Here is a 14,742-nt window from a genome sequence, read left to right on the forward strand (position 1 = left end):
ATAAAGGGTAATTGTGCCTTTGTTTTCATCACACAGTTCTGACTTTTATTTCTTGCAATTGTGAATCTGAAGTCTGAATTGCAAGATGTAAACTCACAAGTCCACGGACAGAAGTCCAAATTGTGAGATAAAAAGTTCACAATTACTGTTTTTTATTTTTTTATCCTGTGACGGAAACAAGCTTGCATAGTAACCAAAGGCCATGTATGTTGTAATTTTTGTTGATCACTGGCATCAGCTACCATCCACATCCAGCCCTCACCCACCGGAGAGCAACTTCAATCAGGATAGAATTTGTGCATAGAGGACCCCATTTTTTCTATTGTGCATTCTATAAAGTAATGACTCATTCAGTTTTAGACAGTATGTTCCCAAGAATGAACACATTCAACACAATTTTTTGAACAATGAACAATTTTTATATTGTCTATGCAAGTAGAACTGAAACATGTATGTCAAACATGTAGAAGAAAAGTAATGCAGTTTTTGTAAAGCCATCAGCTGTTAGTATTTTGAAAGTCAATGTGCTGTGATTGACTATATGTTCCTATTGGATAGAAAGGTAGTGCTTATGTTTTTGTCCGAATGACTCGATTTTGAATTGTGTTCGCTGTGTTTTGATAGAGTTAGTAAATGTAGAAAAAGGTATTCAGAATTTTGAAATGTAGAGTTCGTATTTATTTAACAAAATGTGGTTTTGGCCAGAAAACTAACTATTTGGCTAATTGTGTGATGTATGTGAGCTGCTGTGTTAAGAGATTAGAAAAGTACTTTAAGTATTGGTAAACGCTTGTTAGCAATTGAAAAAAAACTGTAATGTAATGAGAGTATGTTGCCAAGAATGAACACATTCAACACTTAAACATTTAGTTGAAGGTAAACTGAAGGCTAAATTACAAAAACTATGGATTTTTATATTGTCTATACTGAATGCAGGTAGAACTGAAACATGACAAGTGATGCAGTTTTTGTAAAGCCATCAGCTGTTAGTATTTTGACTGTGCTATGACTGACTAAATGTTTCTGTTGGATAGAAACTAATGCTAAATGTTTTGACAGAATGACTCGATTCTGAATCGGGTTTTGATAAAGTAAGTACATGTTGAAAAAGGGTATTCGGCATTTAAAAAATTAGAGCTTGTAATTTAACAAAATGTGGTTTTGGCCATAAAAATAAACTACTTGGCTAACTGTGTGATGTAGGTGTGTTACTGTGTTAAGAGTTTAGAAAAGTACTTTAAGTATTGTTAAATGCTTCTTGGCAATTGAAAAAAACGGTAAAGTTTATTGGTGAATTTTACTGTATCTGCATCCCGCTATTTATGCTGCATACTGTAACAGACATTGATTAGCAAAAGGATTCCTGTTTGCCAAAAAGCAGGTTTTTGTAACAGTGTTTTTGAAGTGATCTCACAAGTGTTTCTCTAGACAGTGATGTGTGTATCTGACAGCTTTGTGTGTCATCTGAGGCCAAAGATTAGATTCTGTTGAAAGAGAACATGTTTTTGACTAAACTATTTTATTTTGAGCTGGAAGTCTGAAGTTTGTACAAATTGGTGTGTAGTTGTGAAATTGTGTTTATAGATTATATATTTATATTTGTTTTATGAATTGTGTGTTTAGCTTTCGAGAAAAACTGTAAAACCTATGACTATTTTCATACATTTTACTTTTATGCCAGGTGAACATGTTATACATGCAATAAAAATAATAGCACACTTCTCAACAAGCTGCGAGTCGTGCCTGCACCACAGTCATGAGGAAAATCATTCAATCCAGCACAAGTCAGTTTGTGTGGCTTGCTAAAGTAAAGCATGTTGGTGTAACACTGATGTTTCACTTTGAAATCTTTTATTATAAAATAAAAGAGTTACATCAAGACTGTAACATTTGTGTTTTGTGTTCAATTTCATAATCATGTTCCTGGTTCAATGTGTTTATTTCCTGTCTTCTGTAGTTGAGATAGGGCTTGTGGTCTTGGGCACTTGAGAGCACATGCACACAACAGGGAGTAAGTACACAAGACTGTAAGTACACATCTGGAATACCACTGTGGGATAAGAATATCCCATCATGCATCATGTTCTGGAAATAAATCATGAGACTTTTTGCAGAGATCTCACGAGATTTAATGTTAATAATACTTAGATATTACATAGAATTTGATAGTAAAACATAAAGTGTTGCATATTTTATCAGTGCAAAGATGAGTATCTGTATTTTGTACAGCTTTTTATCATTTAATTTGAAGCACCACAAGTGCTAAATTGTGTAATCTGTTATAGGGACTACTGAACAGACATTTAGAGCTTTATTTTAAACTTGCATTTCTTGCATTTTCACCTCACTGTAAGTGTGTCCCAATAGGTAAATGAGAAGTTCTACACACACTTCTAGTCTTCACGCCCAGATGAACACCAGTCAAACACATGAAATACATCATGTACTGTAAGTAGACAAGTGGTCAAGCCAAGGGATTGCAAGTTTGCCTCCAATGCTACAACGTGACAAAGATAAGATATAATCCCCTTCATACATTTTCAGTGTGTGTAACCTTTGATATGTTCTGTGATGTTGGTGTAATAAATATAAGGTTGGTTCTGATAACTAGTAAGCAGTGATAAGGTAGTATTTGTGATGTCATTAGCAACATAAAATAGTAGGTTTTAAAAATAACCTCATATAGTTACTAAGCAGTGCAGGGTGTGAATTATTCTTTGTTGTCATGTCTCCTCACAGAAGCCATATTTGGAGTCTAGGGCTAATCTTTGTTAAAGGGGTCCTTGCTAAGTGTTTCTATCCAGCAAAGGCTGCATGGCCTGAAAAAGAGCAGTGAAGAGGAAAGATGGGGGTGGGGTGGGGGTGTACAATATTTGACACTAGTTAATAGTTTTGAAGTACAGTTAATTAGTTAATCACTCAGATGTAGGATGTTAGGTTTTACTTTTAAAGTGGTTAACCACCTGGAAGAGTTTGAGATGTATATAAACTACTGCATGAGAAGCAAACTCAAAACAAGGTCACTAACAAAATCTAGGTTCAAGTCATCTCAAATATCCTCAAAAAACCTGTAACATTAACTTCTTTCCAGGAAATCCCTCCCACATCAATCCTGCATTACTGGTCTCTATGAGCACCTTTGATACTTGCATACAGCAGAGACCATAACTCTTTATGACATACAATAAAGAACAGCTCAAAGGGAGATGTTACACAAGGAGTAGTCATTGTCTTCCTTCAGACTGTATTGTTGACAATGAATTATGGAAAAGATGGCCTCATTGTCTATTTTACTCGTTTTAGCTTGTCTGCATGTCCACAGTGTATGGAGTAATATTGGTAAGTCAGTTTTTGTTATAACCAGCTGAAGTTTGGATGGGAGGCATAACTGAAACATTACTGACACGACTCTTGACTCTTGTGTATCAAAAAAGAAATGTTACAATCTATCGTTTTAAAACAGCATCAAGAAATGTCACACCATTTGGAAAGAGATATCAAATGAAGTAAAATTCTTACTATGTAAAATGTAAATGCTTACATTTCCTATTAAATGTACACAAGTATTGAGTAATTTATCTTACTTTCATTCTGTATTCTCTGATTTTCTGCTGTGGCAAAAAGTAATAGATGTAAAGAGCCATTTCACTATAATTTGTCTTGTTTCTCAATACACTGTGTGATTTAATGCAGTGTGTACTACTGGATTTAGTCTTTTAGCTGTTTGTTAAGTCCTAAACCAATTTCTTGTTGCTCTTTAAGGTTTCTCAAAGATAAACTGTACAACTGGAACTAATGCCTATGTAGGGAGTGTCCAGGAGGAATATGAAGGTGAGATAAGCCCACGTGACTTTACCTAAATACAAAGTAGTCCACAGCATAATTTCATTAATAAGACATACATAATTCAATTCAATTCAATAATATTACTAATATGTGATTATAATTATGTTTTTTATTACAATTGTTAATACCATTTAAAAGACCTTTGCTTCTGGGAGGTGTATTACAAGAGTAGTAATGCAAGATCAATATTAGTGATATCCAGTATTTGTGTTTTAGATTCTGTATTAAGAGTATGTATTTAATTGTGTATCTGATATTGCCTACAGGAGATGTAGAGATTATCACTAATATCAGACCTAATGATCGTCTGGTGTTGGACACATATCTTTATCCCAATGGCGTGACGTTTCTGGAGCTGATTTACACTGTTGGAGACTCAGCCGCGATTGTACGGACCAAAAAACCACTGGACGCTGAGAAACTAAAGCAGGTTTGTTCCTCTGTTATATTTGTTAGATAAAGTATATAGGCCTATCTGTAAAATTACCTATCATACTTACATAGTCATACATTTCATAATGTCATACTCTTTCATAAAGACAAAAAGTGCCATATACAGTATGTTTTATTTATTTTAGTCAGGAGGGAATTTGTATTATTCTGTCACCTGCTCAAACACAGGGGTAAGTTTATTTACACAACACCATCATTAAACCATTCAATTTTTATATGAATATTATTGTACTGATAAAGCCTTCATTGTGTGTTTTAGGTGAAAAAATGACCGGACATTAGAAGTTCTGGATGTCAATGACAACCCTCCGATCTTCCAGAGTAAATCATACAGCGCCACAGTGTCCGAGAGGTGTGTGTAATGTCACGTCTTTATACAGCTGTAGTGTGTTTGGTCACCGAGAGACCTCACATCTCTTAGTAAACCATGTCTTTTGCTGCAGACGACAGATGTGGGTTCAAATGTGCTCAGGGTGACGGCTGAAGATAAAGATGTCTCTCCAGAAAACAGCAGAATTACGTATTCTATACTGGTGAGTCTAAACTGAGTCTCGTGTATTTAATTCTGTGATATATTACTATTACAACATGCAGGCTTCCGGAAAACTGCATTACTGGGCACTAAATGTAATTTCTTCAAAGTTATTTTTATAATATAGGGCTGTCAACCAATTAAAATATTTTATTGTAGCTATTTTATTTCATAGTATCAGTTTAATGCATGCTGAGCCAGGGAAAAGTAAATTACTGAGTAAGCTCAGTTTGTTGTCTGTGAATTTATCTGTATCCTCATTTTAAGTGACCACTTCCACCCCTATTAACAGCCTCCAGTACCAGATGACTTTGAAGTGAGAGGTGATGGTAACATCAGGATGAAACAACAGCTGAACTACAACAGTGTTCAACAGTACATCTTCACTGTGGAAGCTAGAGTAAAGAAAAAAACTCTGACATCCTACCAGTCCTGCATCCATGTCACTACTTAGATTTAGTAGTCTGTTCTTCGCATTAAAGGAATAGTTCACACAAAAATCATATACTCACTCGTGGAACCCAAAAGTAGATGTTTAGCAGAATGTCCAAGCTGCTTTTTTCTATACAGTGAAAGAAGATGGAGAATAAATGTCCAAATATTTATTTTCATATGAACTATAATTTTAAAGTAGTAACACAACACTGATTCTTTGCAGAATGTAGGGGGATACAGTGACACTGCAACAGTTACACTAACTGTTGAAGATTTGGACAACCTAAACCCTTATTTTGATCACAGTCTCTATGAAGCATCCATTGAGGAAAACCAGGTAAATGATGTCAGAGGACAAGATCAATGCTTTGAACACATGTCTGACCACACAAATAAAACCATTTGTCTTTTCTGTCCATGCACAGACAGGACCTTTGTCAGACGTCACACCTGAGGCCATAAAAGCTCAAGATGGCGACACGGGCATCAACGAGCCTGTAGTTTACAGCATAACAGCAGGTACTGTTAACAGAATTACAACATACATGCATGACATGCGTTCTGATCTAAACCACCTCCTCCACCTGTTTCCAAATATACTTTCTTGATAAATGTGGGAGAACTAGAGATTATTGTAAATCTGATCATATTTGAGGGATGTGAAAATAACACTAAACAATACTCATGCATTATAATAGTACTTTACGTCCCTAATAATATATTTCTATTTGAATGAAGACATTTTACTCATATTCTGAATTAAGTTTCTGATCATAACAATGTATCCACATTTCTGTTGCAGTTCTTCCAAATGAATATCAGAGCATTTTTGAAATTGATGGAAACAGTGGGGTCATCTCTGTGACATCGGCACTAGACCGAGAGAAATCTGACCAGATTACTGTTTACATACAGGTTTCAGTTTCTCAAAACATTAATGGAAACCATTAGGCTGATGTTTTTTTTATTATTTTTTTATTATTCATATTTTCCCCTTTAAAAACAGGCAGCTCAGCAGGATGATGCCAGTAAGACGGCTAGCGCCATGGTATCAATTACCATTGAGGATGTGAATGACAACCCGCCAAAATTTGACCAGGATGAGTACACAGTGTCTATTCTGGAGAACTCGCCAAAGGACCAGCTTGTGCTTCAGATTAGAGTCACTGATCCAGACCTGGTACTGTTCCTGAAAACCTTGTCGTCTGTTTGGAAAATAAATAAATACACAGTAATGCTAGATTTAGCAACACCCTAGCTACCTCCCAGAACCAACTGTTACGACCTCTAGGTGTTAGCTGTAACAGAAAAATACAATAGCAGAGAACACAGTCAATCAGAATGTAAGTGAAACACGATGGGAAGATATCAATGAGGCTTGAGGGTTTGTGGCAGTCTTTATATCCGGGTGAGGTGCTTAGCAGAACCAATCACTGCCTCCAACTGGTTAACGGAGGTCACGCCCATCTGGAACACAAACATGTCTATACACACAAATAGAGAGATCAGATACACACAAGAACAGTTAACAAATGCACAGTATATCTCACGGTCAAAGCAACACCTGAACCAGTTATTTCCTTTCCAACTGCTCAGAGAGATTTACCAATGTCTTAGAAATGTAAGCATGCAAGGCATAAGACAAATCTCTCTTCTGACTTCCATAAAGCATCTTAAGCTTGGTTTTAAATGGGTCTACGATGTACTAAAGTTTACGATGCTTTTGGGAAATGCAGCCCAGGACTTTAGCTTTAACACTGTGGATATTAAACCAAAAAACCCCAAGAATACATTGAATACATAAAATCTAATATTAAAGCAATAAGCCCCAAGAAGCCGTGGTTTACATTGAATTTATAACAGCTAGCGGGCATTGTTAGGTACGACACGAACCATATATGGATATACATAGTAAGGTTACACAAAATAAAACAGAGCAAACACAGTGTAATGATATTAATAAAAACAGTATTCTTCCACCAAACAATTTAGTTCCTCAGAAACAGTTATGGTTGCAAAAAAATGGTTGCCGAGCAACACACAGAAGTAAACAAAGGTGTATAATTGTAGAGTAATTCACAAAAGCTTCGAACATAGCTCAGCCAATCAGAATCAAGGACTGGAACTATCCGTTTTATAAACTTACTTTTCTTATTTTCTTTCTGATCAGGGTGGGTTCTCTAAAGGTCACTTTGTCATGGACAGTGATACCTTCGTTATTAACAGTCAAGGAGTAATATCACTTATGAGCGATGCCACCTTGGACACAGAAACTATAGACAGTTACAACATTGAGGTGCAAAACTATCATATTCATCTCTTTGAACCCAACATGTTCAGAATGACTGTTCATTCTAAATGGGATGCTTGCATTGTGTTCTTCAGGTAATAGCCGTAGACCACCTGATGATGGCTTAATCTCCACAGCTAGGGTCATCATCACTGTTCTGGACGTCAACGACAACCACCCACAATTCCTTCCTCTCCCAGAGCGCATTGAGATTCAGGAAGGTGTTTACACGCCCTCATCACCTGGAGAGGTGTGCGTGATATCAGCCACAGACTCTGACTTTGGAGAAAATGGACGTGTTGCCATCACTGTTTACTCACACACTGAACTATTCAGCTTCAGAGCGGTGAGAGGACTTACGAGAGCTGTCACTGATGCTCTTGATACCATATTTTTATATGCTCAGATCTTATTTACTTTGTAAAAGAAAAAAAGTTCATTTCCTTCACTTGTAGGATGGGACTCTGCTAGCTATGGATGAGCTGGATCGGGAGACACAGAGCGTGTATGATGTGCTCATTGTTGCCATGGACAGTGCAATACCACAGCTAAATGTACAGTATTCATTTCCATTTCGTGGTCAGAAATTAAGAATTTGTTCCCACGATTTATTAATTTCCTGGTTTTTAGGTAAATCTTGGCCACACTGTGCCAGTTTGTTCGTGGCCACGATTTACCGTAAACTAGGGAATTAATTAATAATTTGTGCTACATTTGAGGCATTGTTTGCATAGCAAAAGAAGAAAACCTTGAGTACACCTGCATATTTCATTTAGTCCTAAAGACTATATTCGATTTTGAATTTGGGGATTTATCCATCCCTAAATGACACATGAACAAACAAGAAGAATCTGCACTCTTTACTAGATTTTATACTGTTATTAAGAAGTCTTCATAAGTACATTATGGTTAATTCTCACATTAAGTGAGATACTAGCAAATTTGGTCTGTACTACAAACAAAACTGTTGCTTGTGTTTATTTTCTGCAGAACATCACCACAGTGAGGGTCAGTATCACAGACGTCAATGACAACGCTCCAGTCTTCAGCTCTGACACCTACAGCAGAAGCATTCTGGTTAAAGACGCCAAGGTTGGAGAGGTGCTGCTGACAGTCTCTGCCACAGATAAAGACGCCGGACCCAACGCAGTCATTAGCTACAGGTGCAGCTCAAGTTTCACGATCAAGACCTCCAAGACTTCAAACCACACTTCCATTAAAAGATTCTTTAAAAGCTGGCAAAAAACATGAACCTGAAACATAAATGTTGTTTTTTTCTGTAGTTTCTCTAAAGACTCTTCCATGGTCACATTGGATGGTGAAACAGGAGACTCATTTTGACCTCTGACCTTAGCGAGGTCACAGAAGATATACAGCTAACCCTGACTGCTAAAGCGACAGATCGTGGAACACCAGCACAGTCTGATGAAGGGTTTGTGCAAGTTGTTGATCTTCCCTTAGTAGTGTGTCCCACCTACATACTGTAAAAATGTAAACAAAGAAGCAAAAACAGTGTGCTAATGTAGTGCTAGTGTTAATGCCAGTACGAAACCTTTATAAGTTAAAACTCTGGGCCATTTTACATGATTGAAAATAAAAAACATATGGGGGCTACAATAGTTTCAAAATGAATGTAATGCAAAATTAAAGCAATTCACAAATTCTTAGCGTAATTCATATTCACAAAAATCTGATCTGCAAATGCACAACCAAATTTACACTGCTACAAAAAAAGAAAACAAAAACAAATACACAGGTATTTTTGCAAATATCTGAATGTTTCTATGTGTATAAATTGATTGCTGACTTTCAATTGCAAATCATTGTTGTGGGGGGTGCGTGTGGATCACTATCAGTTTGTATGTGTTTATTCGGAGACTTTCAAATATATAAACTGTCTTTGTGATTGTGAATTACCTAATCATATTTTGCAAATGAATTTATTTTCAGACTATTTTAGCTCCATAATTAATACTTTTATAATCAGTCATGGTATCTTATTTTTTATCTGTGCAGCTTGCGTGCATGTCATGTTACATATGTGACATGGTGTGACAATGAACGTAAAAATGAACTGGGCTCAACAGAACTAACATGTCAAAACTAACATCTCTTTTTCTCTCTGTAGCTGAGGTCTTGATCCACTTTAGAATTTCCTCTGTCAACGAGAGTGTGGCTTTTCAGAGCTCCTCCTACAACTTCGTAATCAAGGAGAACGAACCTGAGGCCACAACAGTAGGCAAAGTCAAGGCGTTGACAGGGAGTCCACTGGTTTTCAGTCAGCTATAACATGAAGTCACATAAGGATGTCTTCTCTGTGGATGGTGAAGGAACCATAAAAGCTCTCAGAGCACTAGACAAGGAGGAAGAGGAGTGGTACATCCTAACAGTAGAGGCCCGTAGACTCCAGAACTCCTCCAAACACAGCAGAGACAATGGTACTATTCTTACTACAAATAAGACCAGAAACAGACTACACAATTACACACACACATTGTTCTGATGTGCATTCTTGAGTTACTGTACTCGTAAAACAAAAACTTTAAATCAGATTAATACTTGAGGACTGTTTAACTTTGGCAGTAATTGACCTATACAAGGTGATATTTTATGCATCCCCCATTGAAGCAACACTGGAAATGCAACAAGTACTTGCATTGCATTTGCATTCTGAAACATTTACCAATCCACTAACACAAGCTTCTGTAGCTAAAAGTGTTTGCGTTCACATCCTTGCATAGAATGTGTTTTATCACTCTTCAAGCATGTCAAAGCCAAAGATTTCTTCTTAGAAGACAGCTAACACAAAGCATTTGACTTTCTTTCACTTAATCTTCAGGTCAGAGTTCAGGTTGAGAACGTGAATGAGGCTCCGGTGTTTGACGATGAAATATATAAAGCAGAATTTTCAGTATCGCTCCATACAAATTCCCTATAGTGAAGGTGCAGGTAAGTGAATCTCTGTAGTGGCTTGTGCTTTTCAAAAGAAGGCATCAGTTGTAGTGTTGTATGTACTCAAATCTGTTTTATATATAGTGGCATTTGTTCTGTTACTTTTGCTCATGTTTAGGGCGAGTGATTTTATTCAAACCCTTAAAATTCATTTTAGCATGTAACTCCTGTGCTATGGACATGAATGATTAAGAAAAAGGAGTGCTGCTATTTTCAAACTGATCAGACTTACTATTTTCTTGTGGCATATAAATGTTGGTGTCTGCGATGTTTCCCCCCAAAACACCATTACTTACCAAATAAAAATACATGACCAAGATCACAGCTGTATAGTTCAGGGCTGTCAATGGTCTAGAATTACTAATCACAAATGATTTCATGATTTATTTGTTTGTTTTTTGCTAAAATGTGGTTGAAATGTGGTTTATTTTCTCAGGCATTAGACCCTGATGTGGGCGAGAGCTCAGAATTGCATTATTCACTGTTGGAGTCCACATCTCTGATGGATGTGGAGGAAAGCACTGGTCAGATCTACGTACTGGATGCATCTAGTGTTAGAGACGGTCTGTTCAACTTTCAGGCTAAAGCCACTGATAAACATGGACTGTCCATGACTACATCAGTACAGGTGAGAAGGAACAGATAAAAAGAGAAAGCTTTTACAAGGTTGTGTCAGAATACTACTTAAAACAGTGAGAAAGAGCATGAATGCCATTTTGATTTAGAATGGAGCAGGAAAAAAGACCAGGCATTGCAAAGATTGAGTTCTTGTGTTTTGTCACCTGCAGATCAGAGTAAAACAAGTGTACATCATTTGAGCGTCACCGTCATCTCCCTAAACCAGCCTGTCTACATAGTGGAGAAGAAGATCCCAGAGATGGAGGAGTGAGTAATCTCACTGAAGCATTGTTATTGAGAGCATTTCCATTTGTGAAGTAAAGTGTTATTGTGTTTAAGCAAAGAGAGTAAGTGGAAACATGTTTAAAGGATAATTAGTCTAAAAATAACTGTAAAAAATAATTATTTTACTCACCACCATGGCAGTCCAAACCTTTATGCTTCTGTGTTTTTCATTTGAAGACAAAAGGAAAAGGTTCATGCTCTTCCACAAAATGACCCACAAAAAAGCATAATAAAAAAAGTAGTCCATATAACTTGTGGTTCTATGTGTTCAAGTCACACAATTTGTTTTGTCTTTAAAAACACTTAAATTTATGCCATTATTTACAGAAAAGCTTCTCCTCTATAGAGAGCTGTTTCATTTTTGGTATCAAAATGAAAGAACAGGATCGAATCATGAACATAACATTATTTTGAGTCCAGTCTTTTAAATTATTTTTTCCCCCTGGTTTACAAATCAGACTGAATGTTTTATTGGTACTTCTTTCTACCGTCCTCCTTTTATTGTGTTCGGTTTCACCATCTGATAGTGTGGTTTATTTCTCAGTTCCATGGGAAAAGCTTTAGGCTGGACTGTGAAAGTCCTCAGTGTGAGTGCTGAGGATGGGATTGAGATGCCGCACCATTTTCAGAGAAACTACAGCCAAGACTTACGTCAGCTTCATCGCCATGGACACCAGTGGTGCTGTCATCCCAGCCACGGAGGTCAAAGAGTAAGCTGTCAACTAGCGTCAATTTATTTAGATTTAGATCAGTTTCTTTTTCTAATCTTCAGTGTGAAAGCTGAAATATATGTAAGTTAACAAAAAACATGATTATAATAAATACACTTATGATAGTTGCAGACGATAGCCTTGTGGGCAGGACTTTGGCTGTAAATCAATTATAATATTCATCAGTTCTAAAATGAATCTGAGTACATTAATTTCCATTTTAAACTCCAAATGCTCATGAGTCTATTGGTTTTTACCACCATGTTTGTCCAAGGAAACAAGCAAGGAATGTGAATTTGACAAGTGCAAGATAATATCACAATATCTATAAATATAATGCTATTAGGATTACTCTGTAGGGTCGGATCAGTAAAGTTTTGATGAATGATGATTGTAATCAAGGTAAAAAGTGATTACAATGACGTACTGTGACAGTCGTACATTAGTCACGCGTGAGCCCATTATTATTAATGTGAAACCAACCTGATAGATTTTTACACAAGCACATTTCTGTACGGTGGCCTATGTCTGGTGAGTGTTTTATACAGGAGTTTGCAGTGGTTAGAGGTGTTTATGTACACATGGGCATCAGCCACTCCAAACACAGACACAAACACTCACTTTGACAGAGGAACTGTTCGTGGATGATGTCAACACATCTCCATGTGGTTTGGTTATAAAGCTCTAAACTAAATGTAACATTTATTTTTTCCTCACAGTTTTTGCTGTTGCAATTTATACATAGTGAATTATGAAAATTAAAAAGTATTTTTAATTTACCTTTAAAAAAGTTTGCTGAAAATAAGGTTTTGTGAGAATTATCTTCTAAATAATCCAGAGCTTGATTAGACATTTTTTCGATCTTGATCAGATTATTTTTTTTTTTGGTTTTTGTTTTTTAAATATGTTTCAAGCCTCTCAGATTATCAACTATTTTCTTCTGTGTAACTTTTCTTTAATTTTAACTGTTTAGCATTAAATCATACTGGGATGTTTGCTGAAATAGTTGGCTGTGGCACAGCCAAACCTAGACCATTTCCAGCAGGCCACCACTGATATATATGTTTACTCCCACAGGAAAGTGCACAGTGAGCACAAAGTTTTAACATCTGAACTGGTGAATGTTTTTTGGTCCTGGTCTGGAAATCAAAGTGGAGGACAGTTCTGGAAACTCTGGAGATTCCAGTCAAACAGTCAAAACTTATCTTAGTGTTCTGCTAGCAATAAGCTTTGTGGTTATTGTGTTACTCGTTGCACTTGTTAGGTAAGTTATTAGTAGGCATGTAACTGCAGCTATTTTTCTATCTATTTATTTCCTTTGACTATAAAACATGCAGTCTGGCCGCTCTGTTTTCTTACTAAAACACAGTAGTTATCTTTAATGTAATAAAAATGAAATTTCATGTTGACTCAACTTTACTCGTGTTTTAGGAGTATTTTTATACAGTGAAGAAAATTGCAGTTTGGTGAATTGGTTATTATACTTATTATACTTATTTTCTTATGTGTGTTTTACTCAGAAGAAAGAAAAAGGATTGTAGGAGAAAACAGTATTCGCCTCCCTACTAACTTTTAGAAGTAAGTGCTAAAATATTGTTGAAGATCAGATACAAACAGTTAAACTAATTTATGAAGAAAAAGAAAAAGTTGTTTCAAATACAAAATGTGCATGAGTTACCATGTTGTTATCTGAGATGTTTGACTAAACATGCTTCATCTCTTGTTAACAGAAACCCAGAACCGGAAAGGTAAAACACATTACTGTAATGACAAACTCATGGAGTAAAATTCATAAAGTATTTTTTTACAGCATTTGTCATATTGTACATTTATCATAAATTCTTATTTATAATTGTGTCCTATGTGTCCTGTGTGTTTCCAGGTTGTGATAGAGAATAGGAGAACAACAACAGCCTGAAACCACCACGATAGATCAAAGCTTATGTCTTTATTATAACATACATCTATAGCCCTAATCCTAAACTTAGTGAGATGCCTTCGCATTTTAGTGGTTAAGTTCCCAACATGAAAGAAACAACATAAGTTTTTGAACTTAAAAACTCCAAGATGTCTGTTAAAGAGTGGAAAGAATCCGCTGTGTACAAACATCTGATAAACATCTTTAAAAAGTCAGTTTTACATACATTCTAAATCTTACATACATAAACATCTTAAAGACATTTTCTAAATATTTATGTCTGACAGGAAACGCCCCAGAGATGTATTGCAGATGAGCAAACCTCTAAAAAATACATCTTCCAAATATAAACACACACATCAAATAGACATTTCTGTACGTGTGCTATCAAGGATGTGACTCTCAAAATGACATGTCATAACATGACAGGGTGAATTCCCTTCACGCTGCTCCACTCATTATACAGTACTGTCTCATATATCTACAGCGAATGTGACCGTTGTCGCTTGCATCATCTAAAGTCTGTCTACACTGGACGTGACAAAGCGACCCTTGCAAATCAAATCAAATCACTCTGTTTCAGAACATCATAAATAGAACAAGGCATCAGTGTACTGTTGAGACTGATCGTGTTGCGTCATGTCACATCCAGTGTAGACAGCATCACTGATTATAATGGGTTCTACTGTCGTGTCCCATCGCA

The 14,742-nt window shown here is 36.3% G+C and overlaps 1 protein-coding gene and 1 long non-coding RNA gene across 3 annotated transcripts; both read left to right on the forward strand.

Annotated features, from left to right (window-relative positions):
- Positions 1-4,563: 4,563 nt before the first annotated feature.
- On the forward strand, positions 4,564-8,981 carry LOC122136020 (protocadherin-like wing polarity protein stan). The gene is made up of 12 exons (XM_042717552.1): positions 4,564-4,647; positions 4,741-4,832; positions 5,124-5,231; positions 5,490-5,603; positions 5,692-5,785; positions 6,069-6,181; positions 6,273-6,446; positions 7,437-7,562; positions 7,652-7,902; positions 8,012-8,110; positions 8,547-8,719; positions 8,840-8,981. Exons 3-9 carry the CDS (start codon positions 5,172-5,174, stop codon positions 7,682-7,684), a joined length of 714 nt encoding a protein of 237 aa, XP_042573486.1. The 5' UTR covers positions 4,564-4,647; positions 4,741-4,832; positions 5,124-5,171; the 3' UTR covers positions 7,685-7,902; positions 8,012-8,110; positions 8,547-8,719; positions 8,840-8,981.
- A 704-nt stretch (positions 8,982-9,685) lies between these two features.
- Positions 9,686-14,113, forward strand: LOC122136022. Of its 2 annotated transcripts, none has more exons than XR_006153870.1 (9): positions 9,686-9,994; positions 10,396-10,505; positions 10,945-11,136; positions 11,297-11,393; positions 11,956-12,121; positions 13,199-13,385; positions 13,642-13,699; positions 13,852-13,869; positions 14,004-14,113. It is a non-coding gene; the product is annotated as an uncharacterized LOC122136022 (long non-coding RNA). The 2 variants fall into 2 exon arrangements; XR_006153871.1 differs by having other exon boundaries at positions 13,645-13,699.
- The last annotated feature ends 629 nt before the right edge of the window (positions 14,114-14,742 follow it).

The sequence above is a fragment of the Cyprinus carpio genome, chromosome B1, assembly GCF_018340385.1.
Source record: "Cyprinus carpio isolate SPL01 chromosome B1, ASM1834038v1, whole genome shotgun sequence".
Classification (NCBI taxonomy): Eukaryota; Metazoa; Chordata; class Actinopteri; order Cypriniformes; family Cyprinidae; genus Cyprinus; species Cyprinus carpio.

Excerpts from the sequence above, each read along its gene's own strand:
- LOC122136020 (XM_042717552.1), top strand. The coding sequence starts at position 5,172 with ATGAAACAACAGCTGAACTACAACAGTGTTCAACAGTACATCTTCACT. Across the intron at positions 5,604-5,691 it reads CATCCATTGAGGAAAACCAG|ACAGGACCTTTGTCAGACGT; the intron begins GTAAATGATGTC and ends GTCCATGCACAG. Across the intron at positions 6,447-7,436 it reads GAGTCACTGATCCAGACCTG|GGTGGGTTCTCTAAAGGTCA; the intron begins GTACTGTTCCTG and ends CTTTCTGATCAG.